Source organism: Oreochromis aureus, linkage group 15 (genome assembly GCF_013358895.1).
Source record: "Oreochromis aureus strain Israel breed Guangdong linkage group 15, ZZ_aureus, whole genome shotgun sequence".
In the NCBI taxonomy this organism is placed as follows: Eukaryota; Metazoa; Chordata; class Actinopteri; order Cichliformes; family Cichlidae; genus Oreochromis; species Oreochromis aureus.
Genome location: NC_052956.1, coordinates 7,476,277 through 7,495,580, shown reverse-complemented (window position 1 = coordinate 7,495,580; position 19,304 = coordinate 7,476,277). Strand labels below are relative to the sequence as shown.

At 40.7% G+C, this 19,304-nt stretch overlaps 1 protein-coding gene across 3 annotated transcripts; it reads right to left on the bottom strand.

The window, feature by feature from the left end:
* Positions 1-1,302: 1,302 nt before the first annotated feature.
* vegfab (vascular endothelial growth factor Ab) lies at positions 1,303-18,073 on the bottom strand. 3 transcript variants are annotated; one of them, XM_031726239.2, is made up of 8 exons: positions 17,418-18,072; positions 15,347-15,389; positions 13,633-13,829; positions 12,693-12,769; positions 10,043-10,075; positions 5,846-5,920; positions 3,919-4,062; positions 1,303-2,999 (listed from the first exon to the last, which is right to left on the bottom strand). In XM_031726239.2, the coding sequence occupies exons 1-8, from the start codon at positions 17,469-17,471 to the stop codon at positions 2,978-2,980; spliced, it is 645 nt and encodes a 214-aa protein (XP_031582099.1). In that variant the 5' UTR covers positions 17,472-18,072; the 3' UTR covers positions 1,303-2,977. The 3 variants fall into 3 exon arrangements, with proteins under 3 accessions (XP_031582099.1, XP_031582100.1, XP_031582102.1); XM_031726240.2 differs by lacking the exon at positions 5,846-5,920 and having other exon boundaries at positions 17,418-18,070; XM_031726242.2 differs by lacking the exons at positions 1,303-2,999; positions 3,919-4,062 and having other exon boundaries at positions 5,778-7,735; positions 17,418-18,073.
* Between the last annotated feature and the right edge of the window lie 1,231 nt (positions 18,074-19,304).

The following is a 19,304-nucleotide window of genomic DNA, read 5'->3' as shown; positions in this document are numbered from 1 at the left end:
TTGACCTTAGAACTGAAGAAGCTTCTCGGATGAGAGGTGAAACGTCTTCAAGCAACTCAAAGAAGTCCAGACGCTTTTCTTTGCAAACTCCTTTGACTACGATGACCTGGATGACTGAGAACCTTCACAGACACCAAGAGACAATCTTGAGGGGGACAGTGGCTAAATTTAAACAAGGTATGTACCTTTGATCACACCAACTACTGCAGAGTGAGTATCCCAGATTTGTCTCACCACAACCTCCATAAAAATGCACATTTATCTTGCCTTTACTGTTAATCACACAAATCAACACAAATTAGGTGCCATTTTCTTCTGCGCTCTGATAGACAGTGGGAGGAATGAATTATTTCACGTCCTGCAGAATTTGTATGTTTGCTCACTTCAAAAGAAATGAACAGTCTGTAATTTTTATGGTAGTTTCATTTTTAATGTAAAGAGACAGAATATCAACCAAAAACCCAGAAAAACACCTTACATAAGAGTCACACATTGACTTGCATGTCATTGAGCGAGATAAGTATTTGATCTCTGTAATCTCTTTAATCAGAGATTCAGACACGGCTTGGAAGAAAGTATTGTGGTCAGGTGAAACAAAAATGGAGCTCTTTGTCATCAATGACCTGCCGTGTCAGAAATGCAGAGTACAACCCAAAGAACACCATCCCCACTGTCAAGCACGGAGGTGGAAACATTATGCTATGGGCTGTTTTTCTGCTAAGGCTACAGGACAACTTTACTGCATTGAGGGGCCAATGGACCATAAATTATTAGACGAGAACCTCGTTCCTTTAGCTAGAACACTGAAGATAGATCTGGAAGGGTATTCCAGCATAACAATGACCCAAAACATACTGCCAAAAAAACAATGGAGTGGCCAAAGAAGAAACTTGTGGAGTGGCCCAGCCTGAAAAATTTGTAGAAGGGGCTGAAGCTTTGAGTTTAGAGAGTTTCTGTAAAATCCCTCCTCAGGCATGTACAAACCTGGTGACCAACTACAAGAAACGTTTTACTGCTGTGCTTGCAAACAGGGCTTTCTCTATGAAGTATTAAATCATGCTTTGCTTGGGCCTCAAGTACTTCTTTCAGTCAATGACATGCAAATCAATTTTACAACTTTCATAATGTGGGTTTTTTTTCAGAATTTTTGGACGATTTTATGTCTCTCTCTACCATCAAATATTAGAGACTGTTCATTTCTTTGGAGGTGAGCACAACTTACAAATTCAGCAGGGAATTGAATAATTACTTCCCCACTGCAGCCGTCTATACTCAGATTTAATAAATGAAGATATTGCATGGTGCTTTAAGGTGGCGTTTTATTCATTGAACTGAATATCTGTCTCTCATAAAAAATATATATATTTATGTGCAGTTTGTTTCTTATTAGTCTCTTCGGCTTTCTTTCAGTTATTATTAGATGTGCGAATGTCACTTTGCTGCACAAAAACAGAAGAACACCGCTGCCCAATTAAATCTCCAAAAAACACAGCATTCACAACACAGCAACCTTTTTCTTATTTTTTATAAAACAATATGATTTGAAAATAAATATGCTTTACTGTTTACAAAGGGAAAGACAACATGTTAATAGTGAGGAAAAGACAAAGGAAACTAATAATTAGGACTCTAAGACTGATGGCAGAAAGATGCAGATTGTTATCCAGATTTGAAAACGGTGGTAGTGTTGTAGTATTGTTTACTGAGCTGCGAGCAGTAGTTTTTTATATTTGCATCTTGGACTTACTTAAATACATAAATACTTACTTCACACTGATGTCTCACATTCAATGACTCATATAGACATTAACTCTTACACACACACACACAAGTTGAAATTCTACAGAGCACCCATGCCCTTAGATGAGAGGGGTTGAAAAGGAGGTGTTACCAGTACAAATGATCCATTTAGGGAATGTTAAAATCATTTATGCTTTTTTTTGTTGCTTTTTTGTTTCGTAGAAATGAGAGTAGCCATCAGCCTTACACACGGGGAGATAGGACAGCCACGGGTACATAACACTGCATACATAAATAGACCAAATTAAAATTAAATATGGGTAGACTGAATACTGAAAAATACTCTATAACATAAATTATCTAGAATGAACTATGGCGCAAAGAGATATTAAGTATGTACAGGTTTAGAGAAGGTGTATAATCAGTGGATTCTGTACTGAGTTCAACATTGAAGAAAACTACGTTTACAGTTGACAGACTCCTGAAACAATGCAAACAAAAATAATTTAAAAAGCAGTACTCTTTCGTGAGGCACAGTTTTCAAATGGAATCAATCATACAGTGGTTTTCTTGTAGGACAATACAATACATACAAACTCTATATTGATGACCAGTATCCCTTTAAAAGTATATGGCACTTCAGAGTCTCCTCTGACCCATGTAAGCACAGGTCAGTCCTGCAAGGTCCTCAGAGGCAAAGAAGTGATATCACGAGGAGAAAAAGGCAAAACGTCGTCTGAGAAAGGTCCGTCCATCGCTTAAAAAAAAAGTCACCCACGTCCACTTCAGTTTTGCCTGCTGTTTTAGCAGTTAAATATATCTTAGATTGAGAGGTTTCGCATGTTATGATTGACAAACAACCACAGTAGACTCGTATCCAGTGGAGCAATTGTACACAATGATCTGACGATAAGACTACACCTGCACTGCAAGCCTGTTAGAAATGCAAAACCACATAGCTCCTATTTTGCTTTTAGACGAATCATGGGCTTAGTTATTACAGTAGCAGCAACAATTCTGTATATTCTTTTTTTTCTCTCTTTTTAAACGTGGTCTATGTACACACAGATATACAGTGGGAGGAAATTTCAGTTCAGTCCTTCTTTTTGTTCTGTTTCAGTCCAGGGAATGCTATCCACAGAAAAGAAGAGCTTACGGTTCAAAGGTCAAAAAGTGCGTGCTGTGAAGTATCTCTAATATATTCCTTCATCTTGTACATCTGGTGCTCCCACTTCTCTCATCTTCTTGGCTTGTCACATCTAAACAAGAAGAAAGAGAAACAATCATAAGAGCAAGAAAGCGAACAGGAAAATCAACCTATTTTTAACTCTTTTAACTCTTTTGTGTTGCTCACACAAATGCAGGCACGGTAGCATTTATTTGGAGATAACTTATCTCATACACTCCCCTTCCGGTTCTCCATCTATGCCCTACTGCACTACAAGCTGTTTGAGGAACAGCTTATAGTGCGATTCATTCACCTCTCATTACTACACGGGGATCTGTCTGGCCCAGTGGACCTACCCCAAACCCCATATGCTGTCACATCTACATAAGGATGTGGTCCCAGCTAGTGAATTAATAATTAAGTCACTTTGCTGCTTGGTCCTGGGCGAGCAGGGATGCAGCTTTTTGAAATAATCATAGTTGAAAACTATGAAAAAGGCACTGAAACAAATTTCTGCAGACTGCAGACTTTGCCACTTCAACATATATTTATCCAGAAACTGCAGTTCCTCAAATGACCCAAAATTCCTCACTTGAACCCTCAAAATGGTAGTACCCAAACTGGTTACTGGCATCTCAGTTGCTATAAATGCAGTCTATGATTTTATGTACTGTTTTTGCATTTAAAAGACTGTAAGACTACAAGAAACAGCATACAATTTTGTATGCAAACAATGTTCCAGTGCTAAAAATCATAGCTATTACATTAGATTATAGTAGTTTATAATGGTACTAGAAGCTATAGTAGTCATGCGACTGAATATGAAGAGAACCTGCAAAAGCCTCCACAGTGGAGTCTAACCAGGGATGTTGTGACTGCAACCTGTTTGCTACCGATGTCATCTGACCAAACTATATTTGGATCTTAGGTTGGTTGCGTTACTACAAATTCCACACAGGTTTTCCGTTTGGTCCAACAAATGGGTGAACCACTTTGCTGATGTTACTTACTTGCAGGTCCTCTCGTTGAGCTCTAGCTGGCGTTCTTTACAGTATTCGTCTGTGTGTTTGCAGGAGCACCGGCAGGTTGCAGGGTCCTGTACAAACAAACGCTTTCTCCTCTCTGAGCACTGATCACAACATGGCTCACAAACACTGGACAGACAAGACAAAGAGATGGAGAGGAAGAAGGAGAGGCAGATTATCACAGTGCACCGTTATCACCCATAAGAAAGGTCGCCCTTAGGTCAACCCTTTCATATGCTCCAGTTTGCTCCTCCGAGCCACTGCCAAGGCGTGCTGCATGTGACAGTTGTATAGTATTGCTCACAGGATCCCACAGAGCAGGCAGAAAGTCAAGCAGTAGAAATAAACCCGCCCCCGCCCCCATCCTTTCCTAGCTGATTCGACCTCTCCTGAATGAACGATATGTGTTAGACATGCAGTTAGCGAAGCTCGAGACCAGTTCATGCATCACAAAGCAACATATGGCTTTAAAGTGCGGGTCAGTGACAGCGCACTTCTCTCTCTCACTCTAAACTCGTGATAAAGAAGACTCGAGGGTCTGTTTGATGCACTGTTAGGAAAGATTTCATTTTATTGAAGGAAAGCTGAGGACTAGGTTTCCCACAGAGAGACATGAAATCAAAACAAAGGCTGAAAGTCATCTGAATTACAATTCTCAGCAGGTGTGAAGCCCCAGATACTTCATTGACATCTTAATATACAAATTACAAGTGAAAATACAGACAGGAATCTCTTCACAGTATGAACACTGAAGAAACATGATCTCGTTATATTATTTTTGAATAAAATATTAGTTTTTTTATGGTTTCAGACACAAAAGCAGGCAAACAAAGAAATAAAAAACAGTCCTTGCTAAACAATTTGCTGAAAAAAGGCAATAGATAGCATCACTCATATCTTCACATAACATGAAAAGTACCAGCATTAAGCACAGGACAGCAAAAAAACCAAACAAAAAACAGTTTGTAAAGATGAAAAGAACAAAGTGGGGAAAGGAGACAGGTACGAGACACAGCAAAGCAGCACAGACTCAACACTGAAGACAGGACTATGATTACAACCCTGGTGATCCCAGCACAGATACCAGAACAGTATGAGCCGGTTGGCAAAGCCATGCTGGTGGATCTGAGATCAGTTTCAGTAGACAGGAGGTTCATGTTACAGCTAACAGCTGATCTAAGATCTGTTTATTCCAACTCCTTTAAACGTGTCCATTATCAATAATAAAAAGAGCTATCTGACAAGAAGTCACAGCCAATTTGATCCCCAGGTTTTTGTCGGTTTTATGATACAACGCTGTATCTCGTCTCAAACATCAGTCAACCATTGCCTTGGTTATATTACGAGGAGATTAGTTGGAGATTTTGAGGTTAATGTTTATTCCTTGCAAGTTGGTATGTGGTTTGACGTACCCCCTAGTTATCACTTGATGTTTAACTGAAGCTACCTTCGCAAAACACATCGGCAAACAGGGCATAGTCTAATATTCTGAACACAGACTGTAGATAAAAGGTGGACAGCCAATATGAATTACCCATTCGTTCCTTTTTTTTGCCATCGCGGTGTGTTCAAACGAGCGAGGAATGGATCTGACTAAGAAGCCGGATTGCTAAAAATTCCCCTGCCGGCCAGCAGAAAGAATACAGGTTTGAAAAACTTCCACAATGTAAGTTCCTGAAACCTAAAAACTTTTTATGTCTTTTATATACAGTCTAGGATTCTGAATATTTAGGACATGGCTGACGAGACAAAGTTAGGACACCACATGGAAGCAACATGCTAATCGATAGGGCCGATGAGCAAATTAAATGGTACAAATTAAAAGGGGCAAAATAACTCCTCCCAGATTAGCTTAATTATGAGAAGCGCAACACTCAGGTGCAGGTAGGTGGAGAAGGCAGAGCTGACATACGCATCGTGAATTGTTTTTTCAGGGTTTTTCTTTCGTTTTCTCTTTTGGCCTTTATCCCTGCCTGTCCGGGATTTTCTGCAAGAGAGACAGGAGAACAAGGCAGAGAGATGCCTGAGAGACTGATGAGAGTGATGTGCTTAAATGTCAGAATGATAATTGCTCAAGCCAACATCAATTGATCGCAATTTTTTTTTTTTTTAAATATGTATATCATTTTATTAGCTAAGGGTTTTAATTTTTGTTACTGATTGGCTTATATGGGATTCTAACTTCACACAAGGCTCTCTTGACCCAAAGATGAGATATGATGTGAAATGAATGAGCGTAGTGAGAAAGTAACTCCATCATGAGTTAAATGACCTACAAATGACGCTTTTAGAAGGCGAGACAACAACTTATATCCTCTTTCTCAAGAAACAGCCAGAGTAAAGCAGCTCACTGTGTGAATATGATTAATATCGCATATTCCGAGACTAAATTCCTTCACTGCCCAAAACTGGGCTCAAAAGATATGTATATATGTTTAAATAATAAGTACAATGACTCTGCAGAGAGTGAAAGCGTATTCTACTTTGAAGGTTGCGGTGGGTGGAAATTTCCCAGATGACCTGAAGACAAAAAAAATGGACCAAAACTGCATCTTTCAGTCTATCTGGGTCAACTCTTTATCACTGACTCAACTTGTTACAAACCGCAGCACAATGAGAACAGGCCAGCGTGTGGTTACAATGCATGCACCTGGTGTATAGGCTGGATTTCATATGCATTATTTATAACGAGCCGAGTCAGATATAATTCCGCTGCATAAGGTATATTTAACTATGCTGGAAACTTTTGTTAGTTAAACGTAACAGCAAAAATCATGATTACAGGTATCTATTGATATTTATGGCTAGCATATATACAATACATTAATTCTACTGTCTAAGTAAGAAAAAATATAAAATAGTATAAATATTAGGAGGAATAAGAAATAAATAAAAGTGTTGCAACTGTATCATGCACAGAAGATGCGATACAACTGTAGTGTCAGACTCACAGTGATGTGAAAAAGAAAGTTTTAACAGGACTCTATGTAGTCCTGGGAAAAACTAAGTGCACCCCATGATATAAGAGCTTGTCAAACAATTTTTAGCAGCAGTATCTTGAAGCAGTTATTTTCTGTAAGACTTTCAGTCTCTCACATCGTTCTGGAGAAATTTTGGTCCACTTTTCTTCACAGCGATTCTCCAGTTCATCGATGTTTGCGGGCATTCATTTATGCACAGCTCCAATGCCCCTCCACAGGATTTCGATCAGGTTGAGGTCTGGACTTTGAGTAGGCCATTGCGGCACCTTTATTCTTTCCTTTTAAAGTCATTCTGTTGGAGATTTGCTGCCGTGCTTGGGTTCATTGTCCTTGTTGTATGACCCAGTTAGGACCGAGCTTAGGTTGTCGGACAGATGGCCTTACACGGTCTCTAGAATACTTTGGTATATAGAGGTGTTCATGGCCGACTCAATGACTGCAAGGTGCCCAGGTCCTTTGGCTAGAAAACAAACCCAAATTATTATCCCTCTACCACTGTGGCTGATAGTTGATATACGATGCTTTTGCCGATATGTTGTGCTTGTTTTCCCCAAATGTGGTGCTGTGCATTATAGCCGAACGTCTCCACTTCTTCTCATCTGTCCAAAGGACATCGTTCCAGAAGTCTTGTCTTTTGTTCAGATGCAACTTTGGAAACCTAAGCCGTGCTGCCATTGTCTTTTTAGAGTGAAGAGGCTTTTTCCTGGCAGCCTTCCAAACAAGCCATACATTTAACATGCTAACTGAGGCCTGTAGAGTCTGTAGTTTCTCTGAGCATTGCAGGGTCTGACCTTGGGTTGAGCTGACTCGGACGTCCACTCCTGGGAAGATTGTGGCATTGTGTTAGCACACAGCTGAATGTTCCAGACCAGAAAACTGCCAAAACTTTACTTTTAAAGAGGTATCAATTAATCGATTATCAATTAATTGATAATCAGAAAATGTACTCGATTAAATGATTCTCAATTAACCAGGTACATTTTATTATCACCACTTGGCTTCTATTTACTCTTTTAATTGCTGTGGAAGCAAAAAGGGTGTACTTAGTTTTTCACAGGACCCTATAAAGTCCTGTGAAAACTTCATTTTCACAGAACTGTATAGTCCTGTGACCTCAGGTCATATCAAAGCACATAACCTGATGTTACTCCATTATTCAGTCACATAGATGCTTTTTTTTAACTTATTATGTTCAGCGGGTGATCTTAAAAATAAAGTTGCCCTCTTGATCTGAAAAGAGGTCTGCTTTTTTGTATGAGAGATGTTTTTCTTGAAGGTTTTGCTGCTGTTGGTAGTGCAGTCTGTGAAAGAATTTTAGATTTTTAGACTATTATTAGAATTGGATTCTCATTTGACTGAATCTTTCATTATTTTACACCTCTCTTCCCACATGTCCACTCTGCACTTGACACCAAGCTACCTTATTGATGGGCAAAACAAATTTCATTTTATAAAAATGACTGGGCAGGAAGGCTGCAGCCATGCTAGCAGCACATTTAGGTTTAACTTTAGCACAGCGGTGCTTTGAGCTAAATGCAACATCAGCATGGTAACTTGCTCACAATGACAATGCTAACATGTTGATGTGTAGCTAGGTAAAAGGCTATTTAGCCTTGGTTTAGTGTGTTAGCACGATAACATTTGCCAATTAGCAGTATGTCCAGCCGGGGCTGGTGGTGGTATGTTGTTAGTTTTACAAATATGTATTCAAAATCCAAAGCAGGTGATGTTGATGGCGCTTTATGAATGATTGGAGGGGATCAAATTATTTTCTGCAGACCATCACCATTCAGTGGATGTGTGGAACACTCAAGACTGTCCACCCACTAGTTGTTTTTTCCCCACCTAACCATATATGTGATAGAGAACAAGTTGGGGGATAACCAAAATCATGATTAATAGTGAAATGATCACTGTTTTCTTGTACTAAATGCACTAAAAATTGTAGAGAATTTTAAGTTCAGGGAAAACTGTGGATGGACTTGCAAACTGAAAAGAGTCATTGCTATCACTAGAGCCACACTGTGAGCATGACTAAAAATAACATTTTGATTCAGGGATGTATCTGGATCACAGACTGCAGAAGTCATAAATGGGGCTAACTACGCCCCATTTGGGACTGATTGATAAATACAGCATCTAGGTTTGCGGAACAGAATGAAGCAGACGTGTTGCAAATGTAAAATCCACACAATTTCCGCAGAGACGTTGATAATTAATTAATTTCAAAACCTCAGCATAATGAGTCATCCTAACAGACTCTAAGACTCTCACCTTTAGCCAACATGAATCAAAATATCAGAAACAAGAACATGAACCGTTACCCTAAAGGAACACGCCACCAAAGCCACACTCACAAAAACAGTTAAAGCAAAGTTCAAGAAGGTCACGCAGCTACCCCTTATCTATATGACAGATGACCTGACATAAAACCAAAACAACAACCCCACAATGGAAAAATATCAACGGCTACTCACAGAAAGAGGATTAAAGAGTTTAATGACCCTTAGCACACTGACTTCTGTAGTATTCGAAGGGAGGCCCTCTTAAGATAGGACTATAAACACAAAAGTTTAACAGATCTTCAAAAACACTGTTATCTATATCAGAGGACTCAGAAACCAGAGTTGCAGAAGTCAAGTGGCATCTACACAGCAAAGACGAGGGAGAGGAATGCAGATGAGATAGAAAAGGTGAGAAAGGTGTAAAGGACAGGTTTGCAAGTGTAATGAACTCATCAAGTGTCACTCATTGACCTGAGCAGGATTAGCTGGTATTCCCGATGTTTATTATCTGACAGCAGCATGTTAATTTGTGCTCACTATAGGTGCTCATGTTGCTTGTTCACTGAGGTTTTGATGACATGTTATTGTTTTTGGCTTCTCTATCTGCGTTTTTGTGTTTCTTTTTTTATATGAAAGAAAGAAAAAAGGAGGAAGTGGGAGTGGGAAAATAACAGGCACATCATTTATGTTCAAAAGGGACTATAGTATAATTTTGGGAAGGCTGAGAGTTGCAGACAAATGATTGTTTGTTGGCAAGGCAAAACCGGAAAAAGATCAAATCTCAAGTCCCTATTGTTTTCCACCCAAATCACAATCTCCATGCAGAAAGAGCGCTGTACTCACTTTTCTTTCTTTTCTTTCACTTCATTCTTTAACCTGAAAGGCAGAAACAAAACAATATGACATTAGATCACAGCATGCAACTGTATCCCGGTAAACAGATACTTATCAAGATCATCAGGGACTGGGGGCTTATTATCATCATGGGTGGAATCACATGAATCTTTTCACATCACATTGCATCACCGTCCTTTACCAGAACCTATGATAAATCTAGTTTCTTTTCAAGTATCTGGCATCTGCAGCTGGCAAGTGAAATCAATTTATTGGGAAATCGTGCAGTTCTTGGATTATATTCATTGATGGATCCACACAAAACACATACACACAACTACAAACACATTTTGACAGGTTTACTTCACTTCCCAGCCAATAACAGTGTGGAGTTCCTGGCATATCTGGAGGCAATAGTTATTCCAAAGTCTTAGGAAACAATGTTTCCTGCAAGGTAATAGACCACTTGCCAAGTTTCTGCTTTACATAGTAGTACAGCAAGTCAGCACAGGATGGATAACGCATGACAGTATATGTGTTTACATATACTGTACATTAGGATCCAAATTCTTTACTTCAAGTAGCAACACAGTAAAACTACCCAATTATAAGCTAAAGGTCTACCTTCAGTTTTAATTTAAAAGTTGAGTAGTTACAAGAACAAAACTGTACTAAAGCCAGTGCTATACTTGAAGATAGACCCTTTAAATACTTAGACTGGGTTATAGCTAGAGTTCGTACTGCCATTTAGTTTAGCTGGTGTTTTAAGCACCAGTCACAAAAACACAAAGTATAGGACTGAGCAGCTTTTTTTCAGAGGAGTCTGCCTCTCCAAACCAGGGGCATGCTGATCAGGTTTGTAGAGTCGGTATGTCTGTACCTGTAGGTACTCTGATTATGAATCTGCTGGCAAAGCTTACTTATTTACATATGCCTGAATTCTACTGGCCAATCACATCAAATGCAGTCAGTCCAAGTGGTGAGCATTTGCTAAAATGTAAGATCAGCACCATCAGCGATCGTTCAGTGACAATGTCGCTTTTCATGTGCAGTCATAAACAATGACCAACTGACGTAAAAAGAGATCTTGGCGCAGATAACTACTGACTGCACTGAAAGCCCCGAAAGACTAGCCGCTGCCCCAGGAGGCCAAAGTTTCAGACTAGCCAACAGATTCCCAGAAGGGTTGTAAACTTAAAAACAGAACCAAAGCTATCAACCAACCCTTTAATGTACTTTACAATATATATATATTTATATAACCTTTTGCTTGTCAAGCAACTGTGTTAACCACCACACTCTGTAGCCATATATAGCTGCTTTTTGGACTGAAAGGTACAACAGTTTCCCAGTGACTTAATGGCTATAAAGCAGTTCCTCTAAACGATAGTTAAGTCATAATTTTAAAATAGAACTAAATAGATTGATAGCAGCATCTAAATTTTTATAAAGGTGTCTTAAAGGTTTATAGCTTCAACTAAATGGTGAACTAGGAAGTCACTGCTGCAGAAAGGCGGAACTAATTCCCTGTGGATATTTTGCCCAAATTTGGAAGTTTGATGGACACGTGGCTTCAACCTGAGATAAAGTTTAACAAAAAATGAGCAATTCAACTCGGCCAATGCTCATACTTGCAATGTTTGCTTTCTTGTCGGGTTTTCCTGAAACGTGGGAGGATGATGCATGTCCCCTACCCTTGGACAATGTGTCAAGGTTTACTAATTCATGACACAGAGCTCAAATCTGCCATCATAATGACATGGGTGTGGAAAACTACACATGTCCAACAAGAAACCTCAAAAAAGGTGACAAGAAAAAGTGATTATATAGTGTTTGTTGATGCTAGGCCACAAGAGGGACATCATTTGATGTTGATAATGTTACTTGTTTCACTTTTGGATGCCACCTATTTCTGCCAGTCAAAGCAAAACAGCAAACCGACTGGATCCATGGTAATTTCAGTCACAGTTAACCTTATGTCTGGGCAGTCTGTGAGAGGGTCCAGAGACAACTTGTGAAACCATCAAGCCTAAGACAAGGCCACATCTAAATATAACACTGAATAAAAGCCTCTGAATAGAAGCCATATATACCTGGTTTCCACTGATGCAGAGCCTTTGCATACATAGCAGAAGCTGGGGTAATTTGCACAGGGAAGGATCTGAGATGGACAGAATCTGCAGTGCACATCGTTCGAACAACAATACGGTGCTGTTTGTGCAGCACCATATTGCCCCAGTAAAATGCAAAATGCCACTTTACAACACTTATCTCACAGACCTATATCTAAACTATGGACCGAGGAGCGACCTCCACATGTCGCAATTGCAAACAATGCTTTAGAGGGCATTGTACTCGATGGAACCAAGATGAATGTAAGCAGCATTGTGAATGTCTGCTGTGATGTGTTCAAACCTGCTCGGGTCTTTTTAGAATCAGCGAAGTGAAAGAAGCAAAGATAAGATATGGATTTAGGTGATACGCATCTGGTGAATGTGTCAGATGAAAACTTCAAACAATAACTTCACATGACGTGCTTGGCCAACTTCCACTCTGCTCCACAAAGGCACGTTGATTTGCCTGCAGTGATGTTTGGCTTTGCTTTGTGTGGATGTGAGTATGTGTGTGTGTGTGTGTGTGTGTGTTCAGGGTTTCTTACCTACACTCGCATGCGCTGTGTTCTGTAAAACTCATGAAAATATCATTTTGTTGCCTCCTGGGATTAATTCTTTTAATCTGTAAAAGAAAGAAGAAAAATAAGAAATACACGTTGGTGTGTCGTATTTCTAAACATCCAGCGTCGTTCACTGTTCCTCAAGTTAAAGTCAGGGTAGTAATATAATAGAAAAGGCAGATCCGAATGGATCCAAATGCACAGAAAGAGGTCAAAGACAAAGATCTGAAGGAGAATGTTTACATTAGTCAGATGTGTTGATATTAACACCAGATGACAGGAAAAAACCCCACATGAATTCAAGAGGAATGAATATTTCAAACTGTCATGTCTGCCAACTTCAGGAGTCGGACAACTTTCTAGAAAAACTGTTTTTCCACCCTGCTCTTATCAGAGAACCAAGAGCTGGGACATGCTAATTTCAGCTAGCTGCATTAGCTATTCATGTTTAGAGGATATGTGGTGGGTCTTAAGACGTTAAAAATGGCTTCTTCTTTAAGTGTCTTGGGCACCCACCCCTCTGAGAACAGAGACACCAATCTCCTCTTTGGTGTTTCACCTGTCGGTGGTCCTCATTTTTGCACAGTCTCTCTCATAGGGGCAAAGATTAAAATCAAAATAGGGCACCTCTTTTGCATGCAACAATAGGGTTCAGTGCCTAAAGGTCACACCTAAGCAGCCTTTGAGCTATGTGCACTTGGACAGGCTGAAGGGGCTTTTTTATGCTAAGCACCATGAGGGCCCTGGGCTGGTCGGCCAGACACTTGTAAAGCCCGTGCACCTCCTTAGCTTGACGTTTGGGCAAAAATAAACTACATAAGTTTCCACATTTAGGATACAGACATATCCTTCTTTGGCATAACAGCCAAAGAAGAAAAAACAATATAAAAACACAAGTATTACTGCTCCAAATAACATTGCTGACCTCCATTGTAACGTTATAAGTGGATGTCGGCGTGCACTGCAGCATCTCGTCGTTGCAGCAGCCGGCACAGCGTGTTAAAACGACGCATGACGGGATGAAGATGTGCTCCACCTCATCTGGATACTCTTGCAGAATTTCCACCAAAAGCTCCCGAGGTTGACACAAACTCTTGTTGTACACCTCCATCAGAGGGATCACTGGGAGACAGAGTAACAGTGCACACAGTTAGAAAATGGCAGAGGAACCGTAGCATAAGTGAGTCACTCCTGAACACACACACACACCTAAATGGGGATGTGAATAAAAAAAATTGGCAGGCTCACAACAAACACCATACACATAAACATGCACACACACGTTTTATGCTGTATTATTCCATCGAGTAGCGCTCGGTGTCTACCATCAAATACAGACTGGACTGACCTACTTTTACACACTTATGTAATTCCTCACTGAAATTAACAAGTACTCCTCTATGTTGTGTTTCCAACCCCTTTCACTTTTCACTTCAGGAGTGACATTACCAACCCCTCAGCCTCACCAAAGGCCTCTCAGAAGGACTCAAGAACCCCTTCATCAACACCAGCTCTTGTTTATTTGAGCTAATTAGATCCGGACTACTCTCAGCTTACCAATTAATCCGTGCAATTACTTTTAGCTTACCATTCATCGTTTAGAGAACAGTCTCAACTTTTTTACCCATATTGGCTTACTTTTTCAGCTGTTCATTTGCCCATTTTACCTCTACATCACAGTATTAACAGTTTATCTGTTACTTTACATTAACAAACCCCATCCACATGTGTGTGACCCTCAAATGTATTTACCACCCCTTTTATATGTCAGTAAGCAGTATCCTTCAGTCTCATTGGTAGTCTTTACCACTATTGCCATCTACAGGTCAGAATTTTGGGTTATTATCTCAGCATCTTTCCACATATCCATGGTAACTATAGAAGTATCCCCTAGGGTAGTTGCACCCTGACTCGGAGTCACTGCTGTCTGACATCATCACCTGTACTGAATATTCTCTGGTCTTGAATGTCACCCCATTTTTTGTATCCACAATGCCTAAAGCTGTAAAATAATAGCCTGTCGTGTGCTTTTCACCTTCAGTCTATTTCCCCCCCACACACCAACCTCCCGTCACTGAGTCTTTGCAGGAGTTCTGCTCTTGAGAAAGATGTTAGCACACAGACCGGCAACACCTCCAGAACATCACTCAGAGCATTGCTGGACCTAAAACAACCCCAGTCTGAGAACCCTCTGGGAAGCCAAACCAAACATGCTGGGCCTGAACAACATCGCGAAGTTCAGCTTCTGATTGTCCAATTTATATTGGGCAATGCTGAGATTGTGCAAAATGAAACTTTGGGCCAAGAGGGTGACATTCCTTTCTATAAAAGACTCTGGTCTCTATAACATTTCCCCAGCTTAACCTCAAACGAGGAGGAATGCTGTTCAGGACGAACGCGTCCAGCGGGTAAGATTTAGAGATGAAACAGCTCATTTTTTTTTAGCTTTTAAAAAAAAAGGAGAGTCATGGTCCCAGACGACTCTCCATAGGGTCAAATGACAATGTTGTCCACTAGGAGGCAATAATTTGCCTTTAATGTCAAGGTGAAATTCAAACCAGCCTTTTGTTTTATTGGCTTTTAGCCAACCAGGGAGCCCAGCACAGACTGTATTCCCAGGTGCCCTGTAGGACACCTACCGTTATGTGGACCTCTTTCTGTTTCCCTCGGTATGTGGGCACTCTGGAAGAAAAAAGAAATAAAAAAGCACGCCGTTAGTTACAGTACATTGTGCAAGAACTTAGCATAACCCTCCCCATGCCCCTTACTTATCCACAGTTGTGCAAAAGACATATTTACATTATGACATGGCTGTTGAAACATGAAAACCACACAAATACGCGTCTTATCACGGGCCAACCTACACACGGTATAGACTGCAATGACATTTTAAGGATTTAAATATTCATAAGCTTTTAACACTAATAACAGTGAGGTTCTATAGAACATCAGCTGTTCATTTGAGGGGTAGCAGTTTTTCAAAATAAAACACCCCAAGATACAATTCCTTAATCAGGCTGCTCCTAGTCTAATTATAACTTATATATATATATGTGGTGAGGGAGGCCGTATATGGACAAATGTTTGATCGGAGGCACAGCGTGTCAAACCATTTGACCCAAGTTCAGCCACATTAACGTGACCAAACTTCATAAACTTCAGGATTGGCTGTTTAGTTTCAGTTACCAGACCTTTATTGTTGTGCGGCTCCACTGCTTCCAGGCAGCACGGATTAATAACCGCTGCCATTAAAGCCGGCAAGAATTTCAGCCTGCTACTTTCCCCTCACAGGGGGGTAGCTGTCACCACACCAGTTGGGCCACAAAGGATTTTTTTTTGTGGCAACTTTCCATTCGTTCGTTACGCACAATGCCGTCTCGTCTTCACACGCGCGCGCACAACCCTTCCCTCTCCCATTTTTTTTTCACATAGGAGCACGCGCAACTCACGCAATATCTCACCAATGTTGCATGAGATACGGCCTGTGCTGAGTGAGCCGGCATTTGGCGATAAGAAACTCTTTTCTGTTTCTTAATGAAAGGAGAAAGGAGGAGGAAAGAGGAGGAGGAGGGGAAAAAGAAAAGAAAGGAGAGGAAAAAAAAAAGAAGAAGGTCGGTTTGTTAGCAGGCCCCACCCCCTTCTGGTGGCGTGAGAGGGTCCAACCTTGTGGGCCGAGAGACCCCAGCCCCCCAAAAAAGCGCACTATACATTAATGTATGGGTGTCAAGCTGCCAGCGCCGGCTCTTAAACCGAATGATGATACATGCCGGCTTATAGACGAGCATTTTAACCTTCATCCGCGTGCAGTCCAGTGTTGATTGAGAGGCCTAACTGTCATTAAGTGATCCAGTTAGTTCAATGAACACTTCACCGGACTCCAGCCTGCTCGTGCTTTTATTATGCCGGGGCTGAGATGCTCGCGAGAGGAGCTGTGTTGCCGCCGGAAACCAAAAGGAACCAAAGAGCTATTTTGAAAGTGGTGTCTTACAAAGTCCAATCATGTTACAGGAAAACGCGCAGCCTCCTACTGAGGTGGTATTTTTTTTTCACCTTGAAACCTTTGCTCAAAGCCATACCAGCAGTTGATTAATGATTATATAAAAACGATTTACAGTGGGCACTAAAGCGCCATTACAATTCCGCCGCTAGATCGGCTGATTAAACTCGGTTTGAGGGGGATAAGTAACGTTCGGTCACTACTGGAATCAAGGGTTGAATTCCAGTTTGAGAACTGGAGCCGCTTCTTGTAGCAGAGAAAGCCAGAATGCCGGTAGTGAACCTGCTCACAAGTCCTAAATCAGAATGGAGCCACTGCGCCTTTAAAGCGTAATAATATCTCCAAGGTGGTTTTTTTAGAGCAGGCCTGCAATCAGCCAACGCCAAACTTAAGATGATTTTTCTGCGTTTTTATAAAAGAAATAAACCCTTAGGTTAGATTTACAGTATAAAAAAGGCTCGCACCACCCGCCGAGTGTGTGTGGGTTTTGTTTATACAACGCCACTTTTGCGTAATGGCTGTTTAAATCTCCCCAGAAAAAAAAAGCCACAAAACATTTGAGCTTGTTTAAACACGAGCGGTGACCTAGCTAAAGGAAAGACAAGGACAAGCTACACATTAATGAGCAGTCACTACATGGCTCAGTAGAGGTGATCTTTTTTTTCTTTTAAATTTGTTCTCTATGGGTCAGTTTGCTGTCCGGGGACACTCACCTTGACAGCTGACAGCGTCAAAAATAATAGTGTCAAACTGTCAATAAAGTTCATGGTGTTTGAAATCCAATCCAAGGGGGCAGACGATCTTTGTTTAGAAAAAAATAAAATCAGCAGGCCAAATGTGGCTTTTTGTTCTCAAGCATGAAGTTCACAAGTGCGACAATATACAAGAGGACCGGCTAAAACTTCTCTGAAAGGGCAGGAGGTTGTAAAAGCAAATCCATGCTGGTCCCAAGGATACAATCCTTCGCGTGTTAACTTCTTTTTCTTCTTCTTCTTTTTGTCTCAACTATTGCCAATTATTTTCAAGATATCCAGAAACACGAGAATCCAAGATGCACAACGTCTCACATTGTTCCGCAGCAGACCTTTATTTTCTTGCAAGGGAGTAGCAATCCACATTACAGAAATAATCCCATGCTTGTTGAGCCAGGCGTCTCCAAGTGTCTGTCCATTTGAAACTTGAAGCCGTGGAGGAGGATGACGTTCAGTGGAAAAGAAAACCGCGGTGTCAGTTTAATCGTCAACTTTTGTCTTTAGCCCTGGCTGATTTATCTTTATCCCGGTATCATCACTCGGCTCTTGTCTTAGTGCGTCCTCTTCTGTCTGAGTCTGTCGTATAGTGTGGAGAGATCGCGGTGCGAAGGAAGTGAATGATGTGGTGGTAGGTGTGTCCTATACAGCTCTGCGCTAATAGGAGCCCAGAATGCCCCCCCAAAAAAAAGAAGTGATGTTATAAATGTGTAATATTGCATATAGGCAAAATATAGGCAAATATGCGGGTTATATATAAATTAGACAAATGATCATTTTTATATCATTATGTCTGCGTTGTTGTGTCTGTCCTCTGTTCTACATAATGACCATTCCAGCCCTTTTTAGTCACTTAAAATATCTTTGTAGAACTGTTATGTGATATTTCATGCAATTTCTTTTCCCCTCTTGGACACAGCTCCCTTGAAAAGACATTTTTAAAGTCAGTGAAAAGCCTTTCATGTAAAAAAATTAAAGAATATGTAAAAGTCACTTTGCAAAAACAAATAAAAAACAAAACAAAACAAAAAACCCTGAATGAAGCTCCTACCGTGTGCCAGGTATGCTCTCACTGACTCAGAATGACTCGATATCAATTTATGAGAGATATGGTTGATAGCTTATAGGCAACAAGTCATTTACAGCAGCTTAAACACCGCTAATCTTTTTTAAAAAAAAATTTTTTTACTTTTAGTCGTTTTTTAAAAATCATTTTTTAAGGCAAATACCAGACATCACGTTTTGTTGCCATAACACCTGTCTATTTCTACTTAAAAAAAATGTATTTCTTTTACATGTGAATAAGAAGAAAGAAAACTCTTTGGATACGACAGTCGTATCACGCGGTCGTTAAAGCGCAGATCTATGCAACAAATGAACTCCTTTTTTGGGCTCCTTCCGAATCGTTTACTGCGAGGGAAATACCGGTGAACACACACCGGCACAATAATCTTGTGAGGTTTTAATTTTGTACTGGGGCTCTAATGCGGTACCGGGGTAAGTATTTTCCAGCCTTGTGACTAGACACGAGAGGACACCCAACTTGTCGACGTAGGAGAGCGTGTGTGGCTGGACACGTAAGCCTTGTGCGTGCGTGCTCCGGTCAACGTTTTCCGCTTGTGATCCGCCGCGACGGATATATCAGGTGCGGTCGGCATCCCTGAGCTCCGCGGAAAAGAAAAGAAGTCTTTGCGTCGTGGCTTCCTGGCCAAAATCTTCTTCGATGGCCAGATTTTCTGTGCAGTTTCTCGCCACCTGGTCCCCCCCCACTCCTGCTCCGGGGATGGAGCAGGAGGGGGAGGAGGAAAGGGGAGACAAGATGAGAATATAGTTACTGAGCCGGTGAAGCAG